Source organism: Pseudorca crassidens, chromosome 12 (genome assembly GCF_039906515.1).
Source record: "Pseudorca crassidens isolate mPseCra1 chromosome 12, mPseCra1.hap1, whole genome shotgun sequence".
NCBI classification, from domain to species: domain Eukaryota; kingdom Metazoa; phylum Chordata; class Mammalia; order Artiodactyla; family Delphinidae; genus Pseudorca; species Pseudorca crassidens.
Window position 1 is genome coordinate 83,419,569 of NC_090307.1, and position 24,621 is coordinate 83,444,189.

Sequence of the window (24,621 nt, forward strand, 5' to 3'; positions counted from 1 at the left end):
GACTTTCAAACTGGGTCCCTGGGAGCTGTAGGGTTCCTCACAGGGACCAAGAAAGGAGAAAGATGGGGAGGTCAGGCAGGTAAAGGGCTTCGGACCCCACCCCTGCTCCAACTAGGCGCTTTGTTTTTTGGGTTTTTAAAAAAATTAATCAATTTATTTTTATTTATTTGTTTTTGGCTGCACTGGGTCTTCGTTGCTGTGCGTGGGCTTTCTCTAGTTGCGGCGAGCGGGGGCTACTCTTCGTTGCGGTGCACGGGCTTCTCACTGCAGTGGCGTCTCTTGTTGTGGAGCACGGGCTCTAGGCACGTGGGCTTCCGTAGTTGCAGCATGCAGGCTCAGTAGTTGTGGCTCACGGGCTCTAGAGTGCAGGCTCAATAGTTGTGGTGCACAGGCTTAGTTGCTCCACGGCATGTGAGATCTCCCCGGACCAGGGCTCGAACCCGTGTCCCCTGCATTGGCAGGCGGATTCTTAACCACTGCACCACCAGGAAAGCCCCAACTAGGGGCTTTGGATTCAATCCATGTTACACACTAGGGAAGGCTCTCCCTTCTTTCACTTGAAGAAGCACTATAACTGAAATAAGTTTGAAAGCACCTTCACAGATGAGGAAATCCAGGCCCACACACAGTATTGTGAAGTCCAAAGTCACACAATCATTCCTTTCCAAATGCCTACCTCAAACATGTTTGTGTCCAGAGACGTAATGAAATCAATCACAGTGGGTACTGCTGTCCGCAGTGCTTCCTGCGTGCTAGTTGCTGCACCAAGCACCAAGTCTTACATTATGTGCATTCTCCCTCGAGCCTTACATCAAGCCTCTGGAGCAGAGACCTACCATCCACTTGCAACTGGGGAGACTGAGGCATATGTCACACAAGAAAACAACAGCAAAGCTGACTTTTGAACCAAGGGCAACCAATTCCACAGGCTCTGGGAGACTACGACAAGGCCACTGCCTTGGCCTCCTTGGGGACTGTATTCACAGGCAGGCACAGGGTGCAGCCCCAAGAGTAAGAGGTAGATCCACCATACTTCTCCCTGACATATCTGCAAAGAGACCGTGGCCTCCTGACCACAGTTCTATAGGGCCCCTGAGCTGGGGCCATAAGGCTTTGAATAGAACCTACCTGCAACTCAACACTGGAAGCTACACTGAGAGTGCACACCTCCTACACAGGTGTGTACATTCACTGGGCAAAAGGTTTCTTTCTATCTTCTACACTGGACAGGCAGAATCCTGGGAGCTAGCCAGCTCTCTTGACAAGAGGCCAAGAAGATATCAAGGGATGCCCTGAAATCACAGAAGCCAATCACACCCATTGTCAGTCAAGACAGCTACGTCATTTAAACATGAACAAGTGTGCACTACAAAAACTAAGGAATTTGAAAATCTGACCCTTTTGTGATAGCAAAAGGATGGTCTACTAAGGAGTTTCCCTATTTCATTTCTGCTTGCTTTTTGGCAAATGTTTTTGTTATTGGCAGTAAGGTACCCTTCTGACCATAAGTGTATTCATTTCAAACGCTCCGAAGTAAGACAATAATTCCATTAAGAAGTACTCTTACCTTTGTTCCTGAACCAGGCACCTAGATAAAAAGAACAACAAATTTTGTTAAGTACAACAAAAAGAAGCATTTTTATTGCTTTTTCAGACCGTGGGTTAAAGGGCACATTCATCTTATTAAAGACTTCTCAAAGAGGAAAACAGAATTTCCTTAATCAAGACTTGCCACCTATATATTTTTTGTATCTGTGTCATAATAACTTTACATTTCCCTTCTATATTCATTTCCTTCTGAATGGAAGCTCAGGAGACCAGCCCAGCAGAGCTAGTCTCAGGAAGCCTCCACACTTCAGTGTAATTGTGCAGTATTTTCCATATGGTCATCAGTGACATAACACTGTAGGGAAGACATGGCTCCCATCCTCCTGGTCACTTGCGCTGCGCCTGTCCTCATCGGAAGGACACCACTGCCTGCCCAGGCAATGTCCAGTCTCCTAAGTGGCCTTCCTGCCTGTAGCCCGAGCCCTCTCGGGGCCAGGCTCCTGCCTCCCCAGCACCGCTGGAACTCTTTTCCTAAAGGGCTCCACCTCCCTTCATTCCTGTCCCCACGCTGCCAACCCCACTTCTCTAACCCCAAGATGCCCTATTAGGCTAATGGGAGCTTTGGGGAGGGGGATGAGTGGACGTGGGGCGGGGGAGCTAAACTGAAAAAGAACTGTGCCTGCACGCCTGAGGGAATGCTTCCAGGACAACTGTGAGAAGTCACACGAATTGGAAGAATTCACAGGCATAGATGGCTGACTTTGAGGAGAGAGGGAGAGGGAAAGGGCAGGGAGAGGAAAGATTCAACCTGATTCTGAAAACTGAAGCCCAGATGAATACAGGTGCCATGGACGCCCCCGTCACCACACTCCGGAAATCAGAAGGGGAAGGGGGCTTTCAAAATAATCATATAGTTTTAAATCACTGAAAAATGTCTTCTCCCCTTGCAGCCCTTCACATCACCCACCAAGCAGGCCAGTGGCCTCTCATCTATTCAGTTCAGGCTTCAGTCACCGTAACCAGGAAGAAGGGGCCTCTTCACACAGGGGCCTCTTCTTCTCCAGCAAACATATTTCCTGTCCTTTCCTGGGTGTTTATTTCATCTGCCAACCAGAAAGATAACTTTGTGGTGCTAACATGATCATTCCCGTGACAGATATTAAGATGTTTTTATAATTCTAAAGGTTTTGGTTATTAATAAAGGTCATTTTAATTCAGGAGACAGACTATTGGTTACCATCAAAATGAATGAAATCAAAAAAAAAAGGAAGCAAAATATGAGCTAACTATATAAAAATAAAAATTATTTTAAGTGATTATTTCAATATCTTTGGTATCAGTATACCAAAGAACTGGAGAAGAAAAATTCTGAGTGTCAATCATGTATTGAAATGATGCTCTACTTATATTTTAAAAGGGTACAAAGAACGGAAAATAAACCCAATGAATCAAGTTTCACTTCAAAATAATTCTTACCCTCAAAATTTTAGGGCTGCTGTAATAAGCCAGGCTCAGGGTTTCAATTTCTGTACACTGTTCCAAATTTATCCTTCTGGTGCACTTAACAGCTTGGTTAACCAGAAATGCTGGAAATCGTAGCATTCCCAAGGGAAAGGGAAAAAAATTTTTAAAACAAGAAAAATTTTAACTGTCCAACAGTAACTAAAAAATTGTAATCTAAGTAAAACTGCAAAGTTACGACACAGACATAATATGCTTAATATAGGGTTTAAAAAAATATTTTTCAAATACATAATACATTCACATGATTCAAAATTCAAAAGGCACAAAAAGATATTGAGAGAAGTCTCCCCCCAACCCTTGTCCCCCAGCAACCACCAGTTCCCTTCCCCAGAGACAGTCAGCATGAAGTTTCTTGTGTATCTTTCTGGAAATATCCTACGCAAATAAACGCATGTGTATATATATGTATGTATATATATGTATATGTATGTGTGTGTGCGTGTATAAATTTTTTTTTTTTTAGTAGTTCTTTCCCCTTTTGGAAACAAACTCACAATATATATTCTGCCCTTTGTTTTTTTCACTGAACAATGTATCTTGGAGTTCAGTCTATCTCAGTACATAAAGAGCTTCCTCCTACTCTTTTTAGGGAGAATTAGTATTCTATTATAGACATGCCATAATTTATTCAACCAGTTCCCCACTAATGGAAGCTGTCTCCAGCTTTGCTATAATAATGCTGCAATCTATTGTTTTGCATGTGGGCCAGAGTTTCTGTAGGACCAACTCCTATAAGTAGAAAAGCTAGGTCAAAGGGCATATTCATGTGCAATATTGATACATAATACCAAAGTGCTCTTCACAGAGGCCTTACCAATTTTTAGTCCCACCAGCAATATAGACAAGTGCCTACTTATCCACAGACTTAAATTTCTTTACGCTTTGCCAATCTATTAGGTGGAAACAGTATCTCAGTTTCGTTGTTTTTTTTTTTTCTCATTAATTTTTTTGGCTGCATTGGGTCTTCGTTGCTGCCTGCAGGCTTTCTCTAGTTGCGGCGAGCAAGGGCTACTCTTCGTGAGGTGCACAGGTTTCTCATTGTGGTGGCTTCTCTTGTTGCAGAGCACAGGCTCTAGGCACGCGGGCCTCAGTAGTTTTGGCACACGGGCTCAGTAGTTGTGGCTCATGGGCTCTAGAGCGCAGGCTCAGCAGTTGTGGTGCACGGGCTTAGTTGTTCCACAGCATGTGGGATCTTCCCGGACCAGGGCTCACACCCATGTTCCCTGCATTGGCAGGCAGATTCTTAAATACTGCGCCACCAGGGAAGTCCCTCAGTTTCGTTTTAATTTACACTGTTCCTTTGTGTGAGCAAGGTTAAGCATCTATTCAATAGAACACATTTTCCTTCGTGTAGCAAGTGTTGCTTCATTAGGTCACATACTGTCATCCACGGCTTAGCAGGTTTCTGCATAGTGTGAGCTGGCTAAGGACTGGAGAGCCAGGCCTATTGCCTTCCACTGCCAAGAGGGTTACTCCATGGAGTCTATGATGCTCCTGAAGGAGAAGCAGGACCCATGGGAGGCAGCTGCATGGGTTGTATCCCTGCTCCACCACCGCCTGAGTAAGAAACTGAATGTTTCTCAGTTTCCTCATCTAAAGAATGAAAACAACCCTCCCTTAGAGGATCATTGTAAGGATCACATGGAAAAACACATGCAAGCACTTTACACAATACCCAGCATACAGTTAATCAGTGTTAACTACTGACAAACTTTAGCTCCAGCGAGGAAAGAACTTTCCAACAGGGACCTCCTTGGTGGTCCTGTGGTTAAGACTTCATGCTCCCAATGCAGGGGAGCCCGGGTTCGATCCCCCGTCAGGGAACTAGATCCCACATGCTGCAACTAAAAGATCCTGCATGCTGCAACTAAGACCTGCTGCAGCCAAATAAATAAATATTTTTTTAAAAAAAGAACTTTCCAACAACTGAAAGAGTTAAACAACTTAATGGGCTGGTTACAAGTAGTGAGTTCTCCATCATTGCAAGTGCTCAAACAGTGACTGCATGTTGTAGAAAAGATTCTGGCACTGGGTGGGAAACTGAACTATTCAACCTTTGAGGCCTCTTTCAACTCTAAGACTCTCTGTTTCTAGTTACGAAGTCTGTTTAATTATGACTACTATAAATATAAACTAAGAACAAACTCTGTTTGCAGAGAGGAAGAAAAGTGCCCACTCTCTTACCTGCAGGGTTATTATCGGTGCACAGAGATGATGTAAGGGGAGAAGGAAATCTCAGAAATGAATGTGAAGTCTGCAAATGAACCCCATACTGCAAACAGAACAACAAACAGCTGTCAAGGTGCAACTAAGGTGTTCCTTCAACACTTACTGCACACCTACTATGTGACAGGCAGCACTGCAGGCATCGGGAACACAGGGGTGATTAAAAAACAGATGTGGTCCTTGTCCGCAGGGAGCTTACCTCTAACTAGCTGCCCCACCCTTTTCCTTTTAAGGATGTGTGTTTCTGTGTACGCATGTTACTGCATTTGCAGGCTTTTTTATTCTAGGCAATTTTATTTCTATTCCACTGGAAGGGTATGTAGGAAGCTGACACAGGTGCCAGCAAGGGGGAAACAAGCCCTGTCCTTCACCAGAGCTGGGAGTATAAATTCCTGCAATCTTTCTGGAGAGCAATCTGGTATCGGTATTTTAAATTCCCATTCACTTTGACCAAGTTAACCCGTTTATAGGAACATACCCTAAGGTTTAATCAGACAAAAATATATGTATTTAGGGACTTCCCTTGTGGTGCAATGGTTAAGAATCCACCTGCCAATGCAGGGGACACGGGTTTGATCCATGGTCCAGGAAGATCCCACATGCCACGGAGCAACTAAGCCCGTGTGCTATAACTGCTGAACCTGCACTCTAGAGCCCAAGAGCCACAACTACTGAGCCCATGTGTCCCATCTACTGAAGCCCGCACACTCCAGGGCCGTGAGCCCCAACTACTGAGCTTGCGGGCCACAACTACTGAAGCCCATGTGCCTAGAGCCCATGCTCTGCAACAAGAAAAGCTACCGCAATGAGAAGCCTGCATGCCGCGATGAAGAGTAGCCCCCGCTCGCCACAACTAGAGAAAGACCGTGCACAGCAACGGACCCAACACAGCCAAAAATATATATATATATATGTATATATATATATGTACCTATAGGAATGTTTATTGTGGATTATTTACAATAGCAGAAACTAGAAACGAATGTCTGGTAAATAGTGGAATGACTCAATAATAAATAACGACACATCCATGGAAGGAATACTTTGTACCAGTAAAATATAGCTCCAACACTAGTTCCTTCCTATACCTCTGTTTTCCTCATCACTTAAATGGAGACAATGACACATCCTTCCCAGGGTTGTGTGCAATTATGTCTGAAAAGCTCTGCACAGTGCCTGGCACATGGGAAATTCTCAAGAAGTAGTAACTTTTATAGTGACACAGGAAGATGCATAAAATTTGCATCTTTGCAAATTTTTTTTTTTTTTGCAAAGAAAAAAGCACTTTGCTGCATCTTTTGAGGTGGAAAAGAAAAAATTCTGCAGAGACAAATGCAAGCTTACCACAGAATAAATGCCTCACAACCCTATGTTAGAATTCAACTACTCAAGTTTAATTTTCATGATCTTTGATCTATAAGCACGCACATTAAGTTTTTTAGTTTATAATATGAATTCTGTGTCTCAGGAAAGCCCGTTTACTGGGAACAAACTGAAAAGTTAACTTACAAAGACAAGATATTTGTGACGGGATGAGTGGACTTAAGTTCCTGGCTCACCTCATATTTTGCAGTATTTGGAGCATCCGGTTTGGTTGACAAGGAAACATCTGATTCTGCATTCGTTGAAAAACCATCCGATGTTTTCATCAATTTATCAAAATTGCTTTCATCAGGCACTTCCGGATTAATAAAGGATAATGCAGGTTTATCTGTTTTTAGAAAAAACATTTTAGATCAGTATAAAACATAACATGTATAGTATATATAACATATGTAGTATTTTGGAAACAACTTTCAGTAGCATTAAGGTTGATGTGAAGACACTAAAGTGTCTCTTTTTATATTCACTTTCCCCAAGATTTCTTGAATCTTATTAAATAAATAGGGTTTTCTCTATTGTGGAAGCAATGGTTTCTAAAGCCTACAGGTAAAGAGCACTAGAGAAACCAATAATAATCAATCTCTTTCTCTGGCCCATGGACTGAGGCATCTGCTGCATAAACCTCTAAGGGACAACTCTCTCCAGATGGCTATGGGAATGAAAGACCCTGTTTCTACCCTCACACAGCCACCTCCAAAGCCCAGGAGGATAATGTGCCCTGTACATAAGAGGTGGGAAGAGGAGGGAACAGGCTGGTCTGTTCACTGGGCCTGTTATGTCAGAGAACATGACAATGACTGACCAGTCATTACCTCAGATTACAAATCACAGAGCAATCGCCTAAATGTTCAGGTGCAAAGGAACAAAATATAAAGACACTCTGAAAAGACGATGAAGTTAGATAAAACCATAAATGTGTCTCTGATCTTTGGTATCTTGATAACATTTTACACTCACATGTACTTTGGAACTAGACACCTAACTGAGCTAAATGCTCAGATAAAAATAAAGATCCTGGGGGGGACCTTGAAGATGGCGGAAGAGTAAGACGCGGAGATCACCTTCCTCCCCACAGATACACCAGAAATACATCTACACGTGGAACAACTCCTACAGAACACCTACTGAATGCTGGCAGAAGACCTCAGACCTCCCAAAAGCAGAAACTAACACACCACTGTAGAGCAATTATACTCCAATAAAGATGTTAAAAAAATAAAAAAATAAAAAAATAAAATAAAATAAATAAATAAAGATCCTGGGGCTTCCCTGGTGGCGCAGTGGTCGAGAGTCCGCCTGCCGATGCAGGGGACACAGGTTTGTGCCCCAGTCCGGGAAGATCCCACATGCCGTGGAGCGGCTAGGCCTGTGAGCCATGGCCGCTGAGCCTGCGTGTCCGGAGCCTGTGCTCCGCAACGGGAGAGGCCACAACAGTGAGAGGCCTGCATACCGCAAAAAAAAAATAAAGAAATAAAAAAATAAAGGTCCTGTTTTCATGCAAATATTCTTAGTAAAACTAAAAGAGAAAAAGGGAACCTGAAACCAAAGCTGAACCTGATTCTCAACTATTAAATCAGGAGGAAATAAAGTAAAACACACACACACACATACATACACACACACACACACACACACCCCTAAATAAATCTAGATTCCTATGCATGTTTACATATTATAAACACCTTTGAAATAAAGTATGAGATTTCAAAAGATAACTACACAAGCACAATTAAAGAAAACGTGCATGGCCACAGGTTTATAAAGTTACTTGCAGTTGTCTGTGGAATGGCCTCAAGATAAACTCTAGCCAAACCACAGAATAACTGCTTTAAATCTAACAATGGGACATTTTTCCATAAAAGAATTTTTAAAAGAAAAAAATTTTCAGAGTTTCACAAAGTATATCACCATCAAATACTTACAGTTTGTAATGTGAATGCAGAAAATAGATGGATTGATTTGGTTAACAAGTTTAAATACTCTCTGAGGTGGGTCTGCTGTAAAATTCAATGAATAGATGGCTGCTTTTTGACTACAAAACTGACTATCACCCCTGAAAATTAAAAAAATAATAAGACAAAGTTTTAAGGCAAATGCACACAATCTTAGCAAGATTATTTTAAAACTGTCAGATGCTTGCACTATACTATGTTAACAACTACATGGAGGATATTTATGAAAGTGCGATGTTAGAATTGAATCCACTTTTATTTAGTTTATTCAGTGTTAAATTGTTTGGCATTTTAAACTTCTTCCTCTAACAGTGAAAATATGAAGACAACTAGAATCACCTTTAAGAAAATCTTGTCAAGTATGGAATATAGATCAGAGTATAATTTTGATGTAAATGAACCTTGCAAACTCTGACAGAATCAATTACATAAAATTTTGCAGAACTTCAGATTGTTTATAAGTACTCAGAATGGATCCAAAATTCCTAATCTTTAGAATAAAGCTGTCTTCACAAAGGATTGTGAGAATGAGAAAATGTAACGTCATCTGGAAGTTTCGGGGCTTAGAAGTTACAGTATAGATAAGTCTTCAACCAATCCCAGACTTAACAAACCCTAATCTATTTGATACTGATAGATATGGCATAGAGATATAACAAAAATGAGATATTACATACTGCTTTAAGGCTTTTTTTCACTTAATATATAGTGCCCAATATTTCCCATATCAAATATGTTTTTGTATTATTATACTAAATAGCTTCATTTATACCAATTTATTAAGATACTCCCAATTTTTTTAACCAATCCTCTACTGTTGATCTAGGCTGTTTCTAATTTTCCCCGATTATATATAATGCTGTAATGACATCCTTGTACATACATTTTTATTAATATCGCCATTTATTTCCTTAGGCCATATCTCCTGAAGTGGAATTGCTGGGTCAAAAGGTAGGTACGCGTAATTTAAGGCTTCTGGGACATACTGCCAAATCGCCTTCCAGAAAGGCAAGATGCATCCTTACCAACACTGTAATAATAAGAGCGCGTATTTCCTGTACTCTTGCCAAGATTGGATATTATCATTCAGTTTTTACCCTTTGCCAATTTCATGGGCAAAAGCCTGTTATCTCATTGTTTAAATTTGAATTTTCTCTTTTACTAGTGAGGTTAAATATTTTTCCATATAGTTTCTGCTTACTGGTATTTATTCTTCAGTAAGTTGACCATTTTTTATTAGAACATTTGTCTTCTCATTGACTTATAATAACCCATATATATATATATATATATATATATATATTTTTTTTTTTTGGCTGCGTTGGGTCTTCGTTGCTGCATGTGGGCTTTCTCTACTTGTGGCGAGCAGGGGCTACCCTTCGTTGCGGTGCACGGGCTTCTCATTGCAGTGGCTTCTCTTGTTGCCGAGCATGGGCTCTAGGTGCGTGGGCTTCAGTAGTTGCAGCACGCGGGCTCAGTAGTTGTGGCTCGCGGGCTCTAGAGTGCAGGCTCAGTAGTTGTGGCGCAAGGGCTTAGCTGTTCCGTGGCATGTGGGATCTTCCTGGACCAGGGATTGAACCTGTGTCCCCTGCATTGGCAGGCGGATTCTTATCCACTGTGCCACCAGGGAAGTACCTGATTTTTTTAAAAAATAATGAAGTTGTCAATCTTTTCTTTTATAGTTTGCCTTTGGGTTTATGCTTAAAAGACATTCCCTAACCCAAGATTAATAAATGTTCACCTATATTTTTCATTTGCTCATTAATTTTTTTTAACGTTTCTATCTCTTGGTAATTTACTTCGATGTAATGCTATGAAGCAGGAACCTAACGTTTTTTGTTTTTAAATAATCATCCTACATCATTTAGGATGTAAATCCTACATCATGATCCAACCTGTACTCCACAGAGATGAAATACCATATTTATATTAAATACATAAGTAGAAAAAAACATAATACTTTTTTAAAAAGTGGGCTGGTGTAAAATCAGTACACACAACTGATTTTTGGCCTTTCTATTCTCTTCCAATGACCTACTAATCTGTCTTGAATTAATACACATTATTTTCATTATTATAGTGTTACAACTGTTTTAAACCTAGAAGTTTGCTCTTCTTATTCAATAACGTCTTGGCTGTTCTGTTTATTCTTCCAGATGAATTTTAGAATCATTTTGACACATTATCCCTCTCCCATCTGACTAGAATTACATTATAATAAATTGAAATGTATAAGTAATGATTCTTCCCATCCCACTACACAGACCGTATCTCTCCAGTTATTCAAATGTTTTATGTCTCACTATATTTTGAAGTTTTTCTTCACAAAAATTCTGAATAGTTAAGTTTAATTCTAACTATGTTAAATTTCTATTGGTGTTATGAATAGAATCCATTTCCATTATATTTTTTGAATGTTTATTGATGGGGTATTGATTTATTTTGTAACTGGCCTCTTTTCCAAATGCTCTGTATAGTTCTAATGGTATATCAGTTGTTATTGTAGGCATAAAGAATATTTTTGAAAAACTGTGAGTAGTATTAATAAGAAAAGATCCAGCACTGAAAAATCTACGAGTCCTACTGGGCCTTAAAGGATGAGTAGGAATCAGACAGAAAGGGAATGGGACACTAATCCAAGTACAAGAATGACATTGGCCAAGGATGGGTAATGTACTGATGGTATTTGGAAAACAGAGTACCAAAGGTGGGCTGGATGGTGGATACCAAATGGGGTTAGTAGGAAATAAGATCTGAAAGAGGCTGGGATGGATATGAATCCAGGTTATGGATTCTGTAGGTAATGAGAGTTTTTGAAGGTTCTTTAGCAAGTGAGTGATAAGTCGAGGCGTGAGCTTATGAAGAGGAAGAAAGTAGGAATGGATAAATATGAGGGCAATCGTAGAAGACAACTCAGCAGAATGGGACTCTTCACCCCTCCCCTTCGAGTCAGGCAGCTCTCCAATCCTGTGCAGTGAATCAGTATCACATCCGTACATTTCTCTTTAGTCCCACTATCACAACCTTCAGGGGTAAAAGAGAGGGCACCTATTAATCCTCATCTGCAATAGCTTCCTACTTGGTTCCCTGTTACCAGGCCTGGGCCCTGTGATCTACTGTCCATGCTGCTGCTAAATTTATTAAGTTGGGTATCTAATCACCTCACTTCCCGGCCCCCTGAAGAATTCAGGAAAAATCCAAACCCCTCAGCATACACACAAAGCCCCTCAGAATTTGACCCCTGCCATTCCCCACACTCCTCTGGCTCCACCCTTCCCTAGCCATGCTGAGTTACCTGCAGTTAAGGCAACAGGCTGTATTCCTTCACCCCTATGCAGCTCCCTTGGCCTGGAATGCCCTTCCTGATTCCACGCTGGCCAACTTCTACTTGTTCTTCAGAACCCAGCTCAGTTATTTTCTAGAAAGACCTCCCTACTCCCACTCTCTGGGTTAGATGCCACTCCTCTGAGTTCTCCTAGTGTCTGGGGCAGAAACTGCCATCCACTCATCTGTCTCCCTTATTCATGAGCTCTTTGAAGGCAAGACCATGTCTAACTCATCTTTAAATCCCTGGTACTGGCACACAGGAGGGCTCAGGAAAGGCATGGTGAGATGTGAAAGACGGCTTTAGATGTGAGAAGGCAAGGAAGAGACAGGAGCCAGGGTAGCCTCCAGGTTTCTGGCCTGGATTTCTGCCTGGGTAGAGAAAGTCAAAAGGGGATACTTGAGGGTCAGTTAGGGGTGGAGGGGAGAAATTCATTCATCCATTTAACTCATTTTTAATGAGGTCCAACTATGTGGCAGGAGCTGTGCTAGGCACTACTGGTAAATGGTATATAAAAGATAATTCTTACTCTCAAGAAGCTTACATCTAATGAGGAAAACAGACATTAATCCAATAATCTTAACAATAAATTTACAAGTTATTGGACGATAGGACTAGCTGATGACAGTTCAGCAAATGTAAATAAACTTTTTATGAGTTGGAATCTACATAACAAGAACACACAACTAATTAGAACTATTAGTTTTGATTTCAGTATTTCTACACTCCATATTCAGGAGAAAGTCACAAGCAAAACTAACTCAAAAAATTCTGAGGTCCTCTCCTGAGGGCACTACAAATTCAGCTCTAACTTCTAAACCATGAGGTCCACAAACCACACCTAATTTTGTAAATAAGTTTTACTGAAACATAGTCATGCCCATTCATTTACGTATTGCCAATGCTGCTTTTGCTCAACAATGGCAGAGTTGAGAAGTTGCAGCAGAGACCATTATGGCCTGCAAAGCTTAAAGTATTTATTATGTGGCCTTTTACAGAAAAAAGCTGGCTGACCCCCATTCTAAATAGTCTATATCTAAAATTACAATACTGGCTAATTTTTTTTAAACAATTACATTCTAAATAATGATCTCAGATTGGAGCAGATACCTCACTCTCAGGCTCCTGGTACTTACTAAGACAGGAAAACAGAATGATTTTCAACGAAGACTGAACTACAATATCGTCCAGCTAGACAGAAAAATAATCTGACTAGGGTTTCCCTGGTGGCGCAGTGGTTGAGAGTCCACCTGCCGATGCAGGGGACACGGGTTCATGCCCCGGTCCGGGAAGATCCCACATGCCGCGGAGCGGCTAGGCCTGTGCGCCATGGCCACTGAGCCTGCGCGTCCGGAGCTTGTGCTCCGCAACGGGAGAGGCCACAACAGTGAGAGGCCCACGTACCACAAAAAAAAATGAAAATAAAAATAAATAATCTGACTACAACACCCCATGCTCCAAGCATTTTTACAATATCAGAAGTAGATTCAGGGCTTCCCTGGTGGCTCAGTGGTTGAGAGTCTGCCTGCCAATGCAGGGGACACGGGTTCGAGCCCTGGCCGGGGGGGGATCCTACATGCCGCGGAGCAACTAAGCTTGTGCTCCACAACTACTGAGCCTGAGCTCTAGAGCCTGCAAGCCACAACTACTGAGTCCACATGCCACAGCTGCTGAGGCCCGCGTGCCTGGAGCCTGTGCTCCGCAACAAGAGAAGCCACGACAATGAGAGGCCCGTGCACTGCAGCGAGGGGTGGCCCCCGCTCACCGCAACTAGAGAAAGCCCGCACCGCAGCAACAAAGACCCAACATGGCCAAAAATAAATTAATTAATTAATTTTAAAAAAAAAGAAGTAGATTCGATTTCCCATTGGGCAATAAAATTTCCCATGGGAAAAACACATCACACTTCCAAAAAGCATTCAACCTATCAAGTTTCAATCGCTAAAACTTGATACAAGACTAAATGTAAATTAGCTATCTCTGAATAATAAACTGGTCCCATCCTGAATAAATTAACCTCTCCTAAGTGCTGCTATTTTATCTGAATTATGAGAAGCAGATAAATCAGAAGAGATTATTTCTTTACCTTATAATCAACTGGGAATGTCGTTTTCCATTATTCTCCTAGACAATGTGAACTGTGAGAATTCCTGGTAGATTCGTCCATCAGAAAAGTATAAACAAAGCTTTCCTATCTATTTAATTTTTTGTTCCAAGTATTATGTCTACAACAAAAGCTGTAAAATTAAACTGTACTTTTCACCCTAGGCTATACATGAGACTAATTCACAGATACAAAAATGTGACACCTTATCTGTTTACAAATCACAGTGAAACGTAATTCAGTATCTGAACACAGAGATTTCATTATACCCTTTGTAAAAAGTACACTCTCTCTTCTCTTTTGCCTGAGCTATCATCTGGCTGGATGCAAATAAGGGATAGACACTCTTGTACATATTGGTTTGGACAGCATGACTTCTGAATGATGCAAAATTCAGAAAATCAGGTTTGCGTTTTTCAGCCTGGGGGATTTTTCACTTTCTGTCCCAAAATTTTATAATCTTGGTCCAATTTTATCAAAGCTGCATGTGTCACAAACTTACATGACAACTGGGATTGAGCAGGCAGAAAAGACACTGAAATCCACGGAGCTGCAATCAGGATCACAACAGCAGTTGACATCACACAGTGCTGGAGACAAGTCACAGACACACAGAGCAGCAACTACAGAAACAAGAGAGGTGGGGTGCAGGGCGTCACAATCAGCAGGTAGTGACTGCCCCCCTGCCACTGCAAGGTACCAAAAATCCATCTCATACAGAAGGTCCATTTTACTTTTCCTATTGCACTTTGGGGGAAATTTGCGAAGTGAAAATAAGTCAGTTTGAGCACTCCTCCATCCAAGGTTTCCCCAAAGTGGATAATCATCTGACTCACCTGGAAAGTTCTGTTTGCATTCTACCTAGAAAGACTCTGATTTGGTAAGCTAACTATGAAACCAGACACCTGTTTTTCAAAAACTTTCCAGGTGATGCTGATAATTAAAACATGTTTAAGAACCACCACAGTAAATCGATTGCCTGACCAAAAGAACCACCAGTTTAACACTGCAGACTCCTGAGCCCCTCCTCCAGAGATTCCAATTCAGAGGAAGGGCCCACTTAAGGCTGCCAAGAATCAGGGTTCTCTATCTTGTTCCTCTCCTCAGACGTCAACTGCAGCTTTGAAGCTGAGCCCACATTCACAGGCTATTGGCCAAGAATCAAACTGGCTCAAGTTCTTTGTACTTGGGATCCTAGAAATATCTTTCATAATTCAGACAATAAAAGCATGGGAAGAGGTAGGAAGCCCCACTTAGCAAATTTTAATTTTTACTAATGATGACTACCTGGATTTTTAATTCCCTATTTTAGTCTGTCAAACAGGGGGGCAAAAAACTTTTAAAGAGATAGCAGAGCATGAGAATGATAAATACTGAACTCATGGTAGTTTAATTACTGCTGGAAGGGAGGGAATAATATCAGTGCTTCAATCTTACCTGTAATGTTTTTTCTTTTTTTGAAAAAGGATTTCATGCACAAACAAATTTAAAAAAGGGATCTCAAGCAAATGTTGGTAGACAATACATACAACATTCTTATTTGCATTTATGAATTATTTTACAATGTTTCCCTCTAGCCAAGGACTCCTCTGTGTGCTTAGAAGTGTTGAGGCACCCTGCCTTATGTGTTCAAAATTAATGTTGATTTGTTTTACAAAACTTAACGCCTTTGTAAGTAGGTAGCTATAAGACTACTAGGGACAAAGCAATAGTGTTTAATAACTTTACTTAGGAAAAAAAAGGTCTCTATCCATGTGAGTATACTTAATCAGCCAACAAGTATCTGTTGAGCACTCCCAGGGTCTAAGTAGCACTCAGCTGCTCTTCCAAGCCTCTTCACGTCTACAGGGTACTAATGAACAGAGCTCACATTCAAGATGAAAGTTATCATCCTTCTCTTCCACCTGTAACCCATTCTGCAAACGGCTGCCCAGTTCTCCACTCCCAGTCAGTCTCCTGCTACAACACGTACCCAGGGTGTGACCTAAAATCAGGCAAGTAATTCACTAACATGAAAAATGGGAATAACCCAACATCCTAAGGTTGTTATAAGGATTAAATGAGATACATCACAGATGAAATGCTTAGCACAGGGGCTGCTACACAGTAAGCAGTTAATAAATGCCAGCTGTCATTTATTATCATTACTTGCACAGGTCTAAACAGAGGCCCTTTAAAAAGACGAAGGAAAGTGTAAATTCACCCTCCCATTTTGGAAAAACAGCCCTGAACACCTATTAATGATGGTTCATGAACAGCTTCATTTTGGGGAGAAAGTGCATTAACAGATGAAATATTTACATGGATAAAAGACAACTCAGTCCAAAAAATCTTAGAGAATTTCAGATATTGAATACTCTGCTGTATTCTGTCCCAATTTATCACTTAACTTCCCTAATTCATCAAATAAATAGTTTTGATATAAAACAAAGCTTTTTTTTATATTGAAATAGCAAATATATTTCTCTGTACTTTTTCTCAGGACTACTCATAATTTATAAAGGAGAAATAATGGTTCAGTAACTGAAGTCCTAGAGTTCAGAATGTCAGCCAATGATGACTTTTCTATCTACTAATACTGAACCTTACTCAATTTAAGAAAAGATCTTTTTCTCTTAAGAAGGGATAAAAAATACTGCATACCTATTGGAGTTACAGTCAGAGGGCTTAAAAGGGATTTTTTTGAGATCACAAACCCCTTTGACAAACTACTCACTGCTATGAACTCTCACCCCAGAAAAATGCATATTCACAAAAGTTTGCACTCTATCTTGGAGTCACAGCTATCCCCTGAAGTCATCCATGTCGAATCAGATTACTAAATAGTCACCAAATGTGTGACTCAAGGATTAGATCACTTTCTGAGAAATATGTCAATTAACCCTAAAGATGAATCTTGAGAAGTGGATATAACCCCTCACCCCATAACTTCCCACCTCCAACTCAACACAGGAGGAATCCTGGGTTCTTATAATTCAAGTCAACAGACAGGGGCCTTGACCCAGTCACTTTCAGTAAACTAGACTTTTTGCGTCTCTTTTTGATAAGTGAAAAGTTCAATGTATCCTATGCACTTAATTCCCACAACTGTCTACAAACTTTCGATTTAATTTCGTGTTCAGCTGCAAAGCTGCAAGCAAGTATTCATTCATTATCACCTTTAGCGTTAATGTTGTCCAAGACCACTGCAAGTACTTTCAAAGCTTTTTATATTGTCCCACTTGGGCTCTCTGAGCCTCGGTTTTCTCATCTCTCTGACAGTGAACAATAACATCTACCTCTAACGGTTGTTGAGAGAATTAATGCCTATTAAACACTTAGCAATGCCTGCACACAAGTGGTCAATAAACGTTTACTATCATTATTATTACATCCTCACCCGGGCTACCACCCCCCGCAGTCTGGATCACTGTAGATCCCCAGGAATTGGCACTTGGTACCCACCGTCCGTGACCGGGGTGGGCCTGGGGTCGGAGGAGGGCCTGGGAGCTCTGGGGGTTTCATGGGGTCTAGGAGATACAGCAGGTCGGAAAGTCGTCGGGGCTGGCTTCGTGGAGCTCAGGGCCTCCGTCGTCACCACCGGGGTGTCCCCGGCCTGGGCGCTCACGGAGGCCCAGCAGTCCACGAGCAAGAGCAGGAGCGGCGGGAGATCCCGCAGCCCCATCACCAAGCGGAAACCCGCGCAGCTAGCAGCCAAGGACCGCGCGCTACCTGGCAACCGCGGCGGCTGGGTGCGGGGCATCACGGGAAGGGTCGCGAGAGGACGCGAGAGGCTGGGGGCCGAGGGCGGGGCCTGGGCGAGGCGGGCGGAGGGCGGAGGGCGGAGGGCGGGGCGGGGGCGGGGCGGGGGCGGGGCGGGGGCGGGGCCGGCACAAGAGGCGGGGATGGGGGCGGGGGAGAGGGGCGGGACTGTGGAACGCGGGCCCTGGGCAGTGTGAAGCCAGTGGACACCTGGGGCTTGTGAATCCCGCATGTGGTTTCCAAGCGGACTGCGGTACTTGTTTAAAAAATGCGGATTTCCAGGTTCCGCCTCAGGGGATTCTGAATCAATAAGCCTAGGGCAGGGTCCAAGGATCAATATTTTTAACAAATGTCCTAATGCAACCAGTGGGGGGGACAGAAATTTGGGGACCCACTCTCCTAAAGCTACTAAATAGGGCTTTTTGAAGGAGCAGAGATCACATCACTATCCTTGAATTTTCTCTGTCTCACACCTGTCGACACTTTCTTTGCCGTTTTTGTTTTAGCCCACTTAGGCTCTCTGAGCCTCGGTTTTCTCATCTGTATGACAGGGATAGTAACTACCTCTAGGGCTTGTATCCCAGGAAGTCGCCAGATAACTTCTGTTCACTGTGTTGTGATAAGGGGGACAGATGAAAACTTAATAACTTTTTCTACAGACAAAAAAAATTGACAAAAATTAAATAGAATGATTTATAGGTGTTAAAAGGAAAAAACAAGGCAAATCTACTGTAACTCTACAAAATGAATTGAAGACCACAAGACTCAGGGAAGCCCCTCAGTTCTAAGCTGCCATATTTATAGAAGTATTCCAGCCCAGGTATGTTGGCTATATCTTTGATACTTAATCTCCTTACAATTCAGAAGTGAATGTGAAAATACTTAAACGTATCATGGTAATTATTCAGGAAACACATTTTTCCAATTTGGAAGAATGCCAAGGGAATTCCCTGTTGGTCCAGTGGTTAGGACTTGGCGCTTTCACTGCTGGGGGCCTGGGTTCCATCCCTGGGGAGCTAAGATCCCACAAGCCACGGCGCAGCCAAAACTAAATAAATAAATTAATTAAAATTAAAAAAAAGAAGAATGCCAAAACAGTATATATACCTAGTTTATTAAATTTATACAGCAAAGCTAAATCATCAAAATGACATATTTAGCACCTTCCTATGGCATTCCAGAGAAAGTGTATAAAATATAATTGGATCAAATGTGTAATACAGATATTTCCAATTCTTTTCTACAGAGGATTGTTTTAACATCCACCTGAAATTCTGGACCACTTTTAATAATGCTTGTATGTAATGCTTTCCTTTAAAAAAAAAACTATTATTTTCCAAACCTTCATCTCACAACTTCTAAATCCAGGATGACTTGTTTTTCAATCTTCTCTTTACTTCCAGGCCTCTACTTTCTTTTCTATACCTTAGTATCTGTCAATCATGTTGTCTTATTTTCTGTTTTGAAATTTTAGGCTGTTGGATTAAATTTTGATAAAGTGACCGTCAGTTCTAACATTTTCGAGTTTATGGTTTGGGAAATAATCTCACCACCCATTTTGGTTCAATCTCAAACACTCCGTAGGTGGCCCAAAAGTAATTTTATGACATTTTATACAGTCAAGATGAGGGCTGCATCAGCTCAGATCCATTTTGCAAACCTTGGGAACATTGAAACTTTTCATTTCACAGCCGACTCCTTTCTGCCAGGTTTTTTTTTCATCTTTCAACCCAAAGGATCCTTTCTCTCTTCCTTGTCCCCCGGCCTTGGCAGATTCCCTCATTAAGATGGAAGGACACAAAGAATGGCCAAGATCTATTTCCATATTTTGTCCAAAACTGCAGCATTTGCGTTGTGCGTAAATGTTTGTGATCTAAAATGTCGTCCATCTGTTTCTCTAGGATTATTGGCATTCTCAATTCCTTATAGCCTGTGCCAACGTTGGGAGGAATCAAGACAATTTCAGCTTCTTGGAATTCTGCACTTGGAAGCTGCCGCACGTGAGGAGCCTGAAAAACCAAAGACAGGAGTAGCTGGGTGGAAAAATAGCTGAGTCTGACTTCATATAGCAGTGATACCCCTCTGTCTTGGTCTTTGGTGTGGTTTGGGGTGAGTTGACTATTATTGTTGTTATTATTATTGCTAAAGTCGTGGCTTCTAATCTGTCTAAAACTAAGTATGCAGTTTTGCCTATGATTAAGTATATACACCCATCTTTATACATCTGAGCCAAATATTTTACAAATAGGGAGGCAGAATCATTAGGCTTTATAAAGGGATTTCTTAGAACGACAGGAGATGAAGCCTGTGTGAGGAGAAAGGACTGACTCTATTGTTTTGACTGAAGTGAACTGTCGAGTAATTCATTTCTAAATCAACACCCAGAAGAAAATAATCCCCAGCTTCTCTCCTCCTTGCATTTCCCACATGCCTAGTCAACCACCAGATACTATTCTTGTTCTTCAAATGTTTTCTGAAACATTATGGGGGCAGAAGGGCTATTTGAGCAGACTTCACATTCTTGAAAGGTCTCAAATTTACAAGTTTGACCTTTTCTGAAAGTGAAGTAATAAATACAGTCACAGCCATGCATTGACAAGAATGAAACAATTCTTTGTTTACCAGACAACTTTAAACTTGCATCCTATTATTGGACCATACTGAAGTTTGAATAAACTAATCAGCTTTTTAAAAATTAATTAATTAATGTATTTATTTACTTTTATTTTTGGCTGCGTTAGGGTCTTCGTTGCTGCATGCGGGCTTTCTCTAGTTGTGGTGAGCGGGGGCTACTCTTCATTGCGGTGGTGCGCCGGCTTCTCGTTGCGGTGGCTTCCCTTGTTGCGGAGCACTGGCTCTAAGCACGCGGGCTTCAGTAGTTGTGGCACGCAGGCTCTGTAGTTGTGGCTCGCAGGCTCTAGAGCACAGGCTCAGTAGTTGTGGCGCACGGGCTTGGTTGCTCCGCGGCATCTGGGATCCTCCCGGACCAGGGCTCAAACCCATGTCCCCTGCATCGGCAGGGGGATTCTTAACCACTGTGCCACCAGGGAAGTCCCAACTAATTGGCTTCTTAAGAACAACTTTAAAGGGCTTCCCTGGTGGCACAGTGGTTGAGAGTCCGCATGCCGATCAGGGTACACGGGTTCGTGCCCCGGTGCAGGAGGATCCCACATGCCGCGGAGCAGCTGGGCCCGCGAGCTATGGCCGCTGAGCCTGCGTGTCCGGAGTCTGTGCTCCGCAACGGGAAAGGCCACAGCGGTGAGAGGCCCGCGTACCGCAAAAAAAAAAAATTTTTTCAGATTGAAACATTTCAATCACAATAAAAGGTACAAAAAAGACCACTGTACACTGCACCGAGATCATTCAGATTTCACATTTTTCCACATTTACTCCACATTTCTTTTTAGTCGGTTTTATTGAGGGATAATTTATATACAGTATAAATTTTTGCATACAGTTTTTTATATACAGGTTTTCTCATGCACCAATGTACAGTTTTTTTGGTATACAGTTTTATGATTTTAACTAACACATACAGTCATATAACCACAACCATAATCAAGATACAGAACAATTTTACCACGCAGAAAATTCCCCTCATGCTCCTTTATAGTCAGCCCCTCCTACTGTCCCAGCCCTGTAAGACATTGACCTGCTTATTTTCTGTCCCTGTGATTTTTCCCTTTTCCAGAATGTCACATGGATGGAATCATACAGTATATAGCCTTTTGAGCCTGGCTTCTTTCACTTAACCTAATGCCTTTGAGATTTATCCACATTGCATGTATCAACAGTCTGTTTCTTTTATTATTATTATTTATTTTTAAGAGCTCAGCTTTTTATTGACCGTGTTACTAAAGATGTTTAGTCAAAAAGACCAAAGCCCATGTCATCATCGGACTCTTCAGATTCTTCTTTCTTTGCTTCTGCTTTCTTCTCAGCTGCGGCAGCAGTGGTGGAGGGGGCAGGATCTCATGCTGGGGCAGCACCAGCTGCTGGGGCAGGTCCACCAGCCCCCACGCTGCAGATGAGGCTCCCAATGTTGACATTGGCCAAAGCCTTTGCAAACAAGCCTGGCCAGAAAGGTTCAACATTTACACCAGTGCTTTAATGAGGGCATTGATCTTATCCTGGGTGACCATCACCTTATTGTCGTGCAGGATGAGGCCGAGTAGATGCAGGTGAGCCCTGAGACGGAGGCCATGGTACGGGCCAGTGCTAGGCAGGGGCTCGTCACCAGATGAAGTGAGGGCCTCACCCCAAGGCAGCCTTAGCTTCCTTGGAAGGACCGAGCACCTTAGCGGCAGCTGAGGAAAGGGGTGTTTCTTTTATTACTTTTATTATTATTATTATTGTAAAAAAACCCACATACCATTAAACACCATCGTAATCATTTTTAAGTATACAGGTCAGCAGTGTTAAGTGTTTTCACATTGTTGTGCAACAGATCTCTAGAACATACATCCAGAGGAGTGTGGGGTGATGTTTCATTGTGGTTTTGATTTGCATTTCTCTAATAATTAGTGATATCAAGTATCTTTTCCTGTGCCTATTGGCGATTTGTATATCTTCATTGGAGAAATGTCTAGTCAGGTTTTTTGCCCAATTTTTAATTGGGTTTTTGTTACTGTTTTTGAGATGTAGAAGTTCCTTATATATTCTAGATATTAACCCCTCATCAAATATGTGATTTGCAATTATTTTTCTCCCATTCCATAGGTTGCCTTTTCACTCTGGTGATTGTTTCTTTTGACACACAGAAGTTTTTAAGTTTGATGTAGTCCCACTGTTGCCTGTGCTTTTGGTGTTATATCCAAGAAATCATTGCCAAATCCAATGTCCTGAAACTTTTCTCCTATGTTTTCTGCTAGGAATTTAATAGTTTCAATCTATTTTGAGTTAATATTTGTATTTGGCATAAGGTAAGGGTCTAATTTCATTATTTTGCATGTGGATATCCAGTTTTCCCAACACCATTTGTTGAAGAGACGGTCCTTTCCCCCTTATATAGTCCTAGCACCACTGTTAAAAAATAATTTGGCCATATATGCAAGAGTTTCTTTCAATCCACTCCTTTCTATTGCTGACAAGTATTCCATAATGGATATACCACCATTTCTTCATTCATTCACAAGTTGAAGGAATTTAAGTTTTTCCAGTTTTTGGCAATTACAAATAAAGCCACTACAAACATTCACATACAGATTTTGTGTGATTTTCATTTCTCTTGGGTGCATACCTAGGAATGAGATTTCTGGGTTGTATAGTGAGTGGCTGTTTAATTTTATAAGAAAATTCCCAACCTTTTCCCAAAGCGACGTACCTTCTGCATGCCCACCAACAGTGTATGAGACTCCAGTTGCTTCTTGTGCTCGTGAAAACTTGGTATGGTCAGTTTTGTTTGCAATTTCATTTTTAGCTATTCTAATAATTGTGTGGTGGTATCTCACTGCAGTTTTATTAGTTGGCTTTTAATAAATCCAATCATCTTGTAATGGCACATTTACATGGCATTTTAACCTTGGGGTTAAAATGAATTTGTTAAATATTAAATGAAGAACTTAACTCTTCATTTTTCTGTAAACAAAGAGCCTCAAAAAATGAAAGTGGGCTTCCCTGGTGGCGCAGTGGTTGAGAGTCCGCCTGCCAATGCAGGGGACACGGGTTCGTGCCCCGGTCCGGGAGGATCCCACATGCCGCGGAGCGGCTGGGCCCGTGAGCCATGGCCACTGAGCCTGCGCATCCGGAGCCTGTGCTCCTCAACGGGAGAGGCCACAACAGTGAGAAGCCTGCGTACCGCAAAAAAAAAAAAAAAATGGAAGTGAGCTGACCTCTTGGTACGACTGAAGGGCACTGCTCACTCCTGCCCCACTTCAATTTCTGTTTCCATGTTGTAAACATGTTTTCATCGTTTTGTTCTCAGGATCTGCAGGTAGCCCCGTTTTCATCCACCCCTTACTGGCAGCCTGTGAGTGAGTTCTTCTTGAGGCCTGAACCTGCTTCATTTTACCTGGTCATGGGGTCAGGCATTTCTGCTACAGCTTGTTTAAAGACTTTACCTTTTGTTAACCCAAATTTGTTGGAAAGAATGTGGAGACCAAAGAAAAGCAAATACAAGACTGCATAAGCCTATGTCAAAAGCCCCAACCTCACACTGTTAAAGCATGTTCTCCATGCCCCAAATCAGAATCCATGGTCTGACAAGCATGCAGGTAGTTAAGAAGACAATTTAAAAATTAGAATGTCCTGGAAACATCAGAATTATTATAGTCATAGTTATGAAAAATCTGGATGGAATTAACCCTAAATCCAAACCCCAGAATCCCCACCTCTACATTATTGTCCACTTATTAGGGGGGGAAAAAAAAGATGGCCTGATAAGAAAAGATGAAGTTTAACTAGGTCTGTTTGGACAAAGACTTAAATTGGTACCTCTTTTTGATAGGGATCATTTGTGTATTCCTTAAGACGAATAATGAAAGTCCGTCCAATCTAAATCTAGCTGTAGTTTCTCCCTCAGAGGGCAACTGCTTACTATAGTGGGAATAAAAGATCAGTCATATTTTAACTTCTGTCACCTTCTGAGATGAATCAGCCTAAAAGTTTCCTCTTAAAATGTTCTCTGCAAGACATAAGAAGCTGGTAGTTGTAACAGTTTCTGGGGAGGAGGAAGGAAGGAGAATCGATCTTCGATCTATTTTGCACGTGTTGCTTTTCACTTAATAACTAATTTTTTGTTTTGGCCATGCCTCCTCGCTTGCAGGATCTTAGGTCCCCGACAAGGGATTGAACCCAAGGCCACAGCAGTGAAAGCGCCG

The 24,621-nt window shown here is 41.7% G+C and overlaps 1 protein-coding gene and 1 pseudogene across 6 annotated transcripts in view; both read right to left on the minus strand.

Annotated features, from left to right (window-relative positions):
• TCTN1 (tectonic family member 1) overlaps window positions 1–17,822 on the minus strand; it is a 29,395-nt gene extending 11,573 nt beyond the window's left edge. For 4 of the 6 annotated variants that reach the window (XM_067700866.1, XM_067700865.1, XM_067700864.1 and 1 more), the window contains exons 1-7: window positions 17,507–17,821; window positions 14,565–14,685; window positions 8,604–8,734; window positions 6,858–7,009; window positions 5,257–5,344; window positions 3,025–3,134; window positions 1,568–1,588 (exon numbers count right to left, since the gene is read on the minus strand). In XM_067700866.1, the coding sequence (XP_067556967.1) occupies window positions 1,568–1,588; window positions 3,025–3,134; window positions 5,257–5,344; window positions 6,858–7,009; window positions 8,604–8,734; window positions 14,565–14,685; window positions 17,507–17,804 (921 nt within the window). In that variant the 5' untranslated portion in view covers window positions 17,805–17,821. Of the gene's footprint in view, window positions 1–1,567; window positions 1,589–3,024; window positions 3,135–5,256; window positions 5,345–6,857; window positions 7,010–8,603; window positions 8,735–14,564; window positions 14,686–17,506 lie in introns of all 6 variants that reach the window. The other 2 variants (XM_067700867.1, XM_067700863.1) reach the window with 1 other exon arrangement.
• A 3,845-nt stretch (window positions 17,823–21,667) lies between these two features.
• Window positions 21,668–22,007, minus strand: LOC137204184 (large ribosomal subunit protein P1 pseudogene; annotated as a pseudogene).
• Window positions 22,008–24,621: the final 2,614 nt, after the last annotated feature.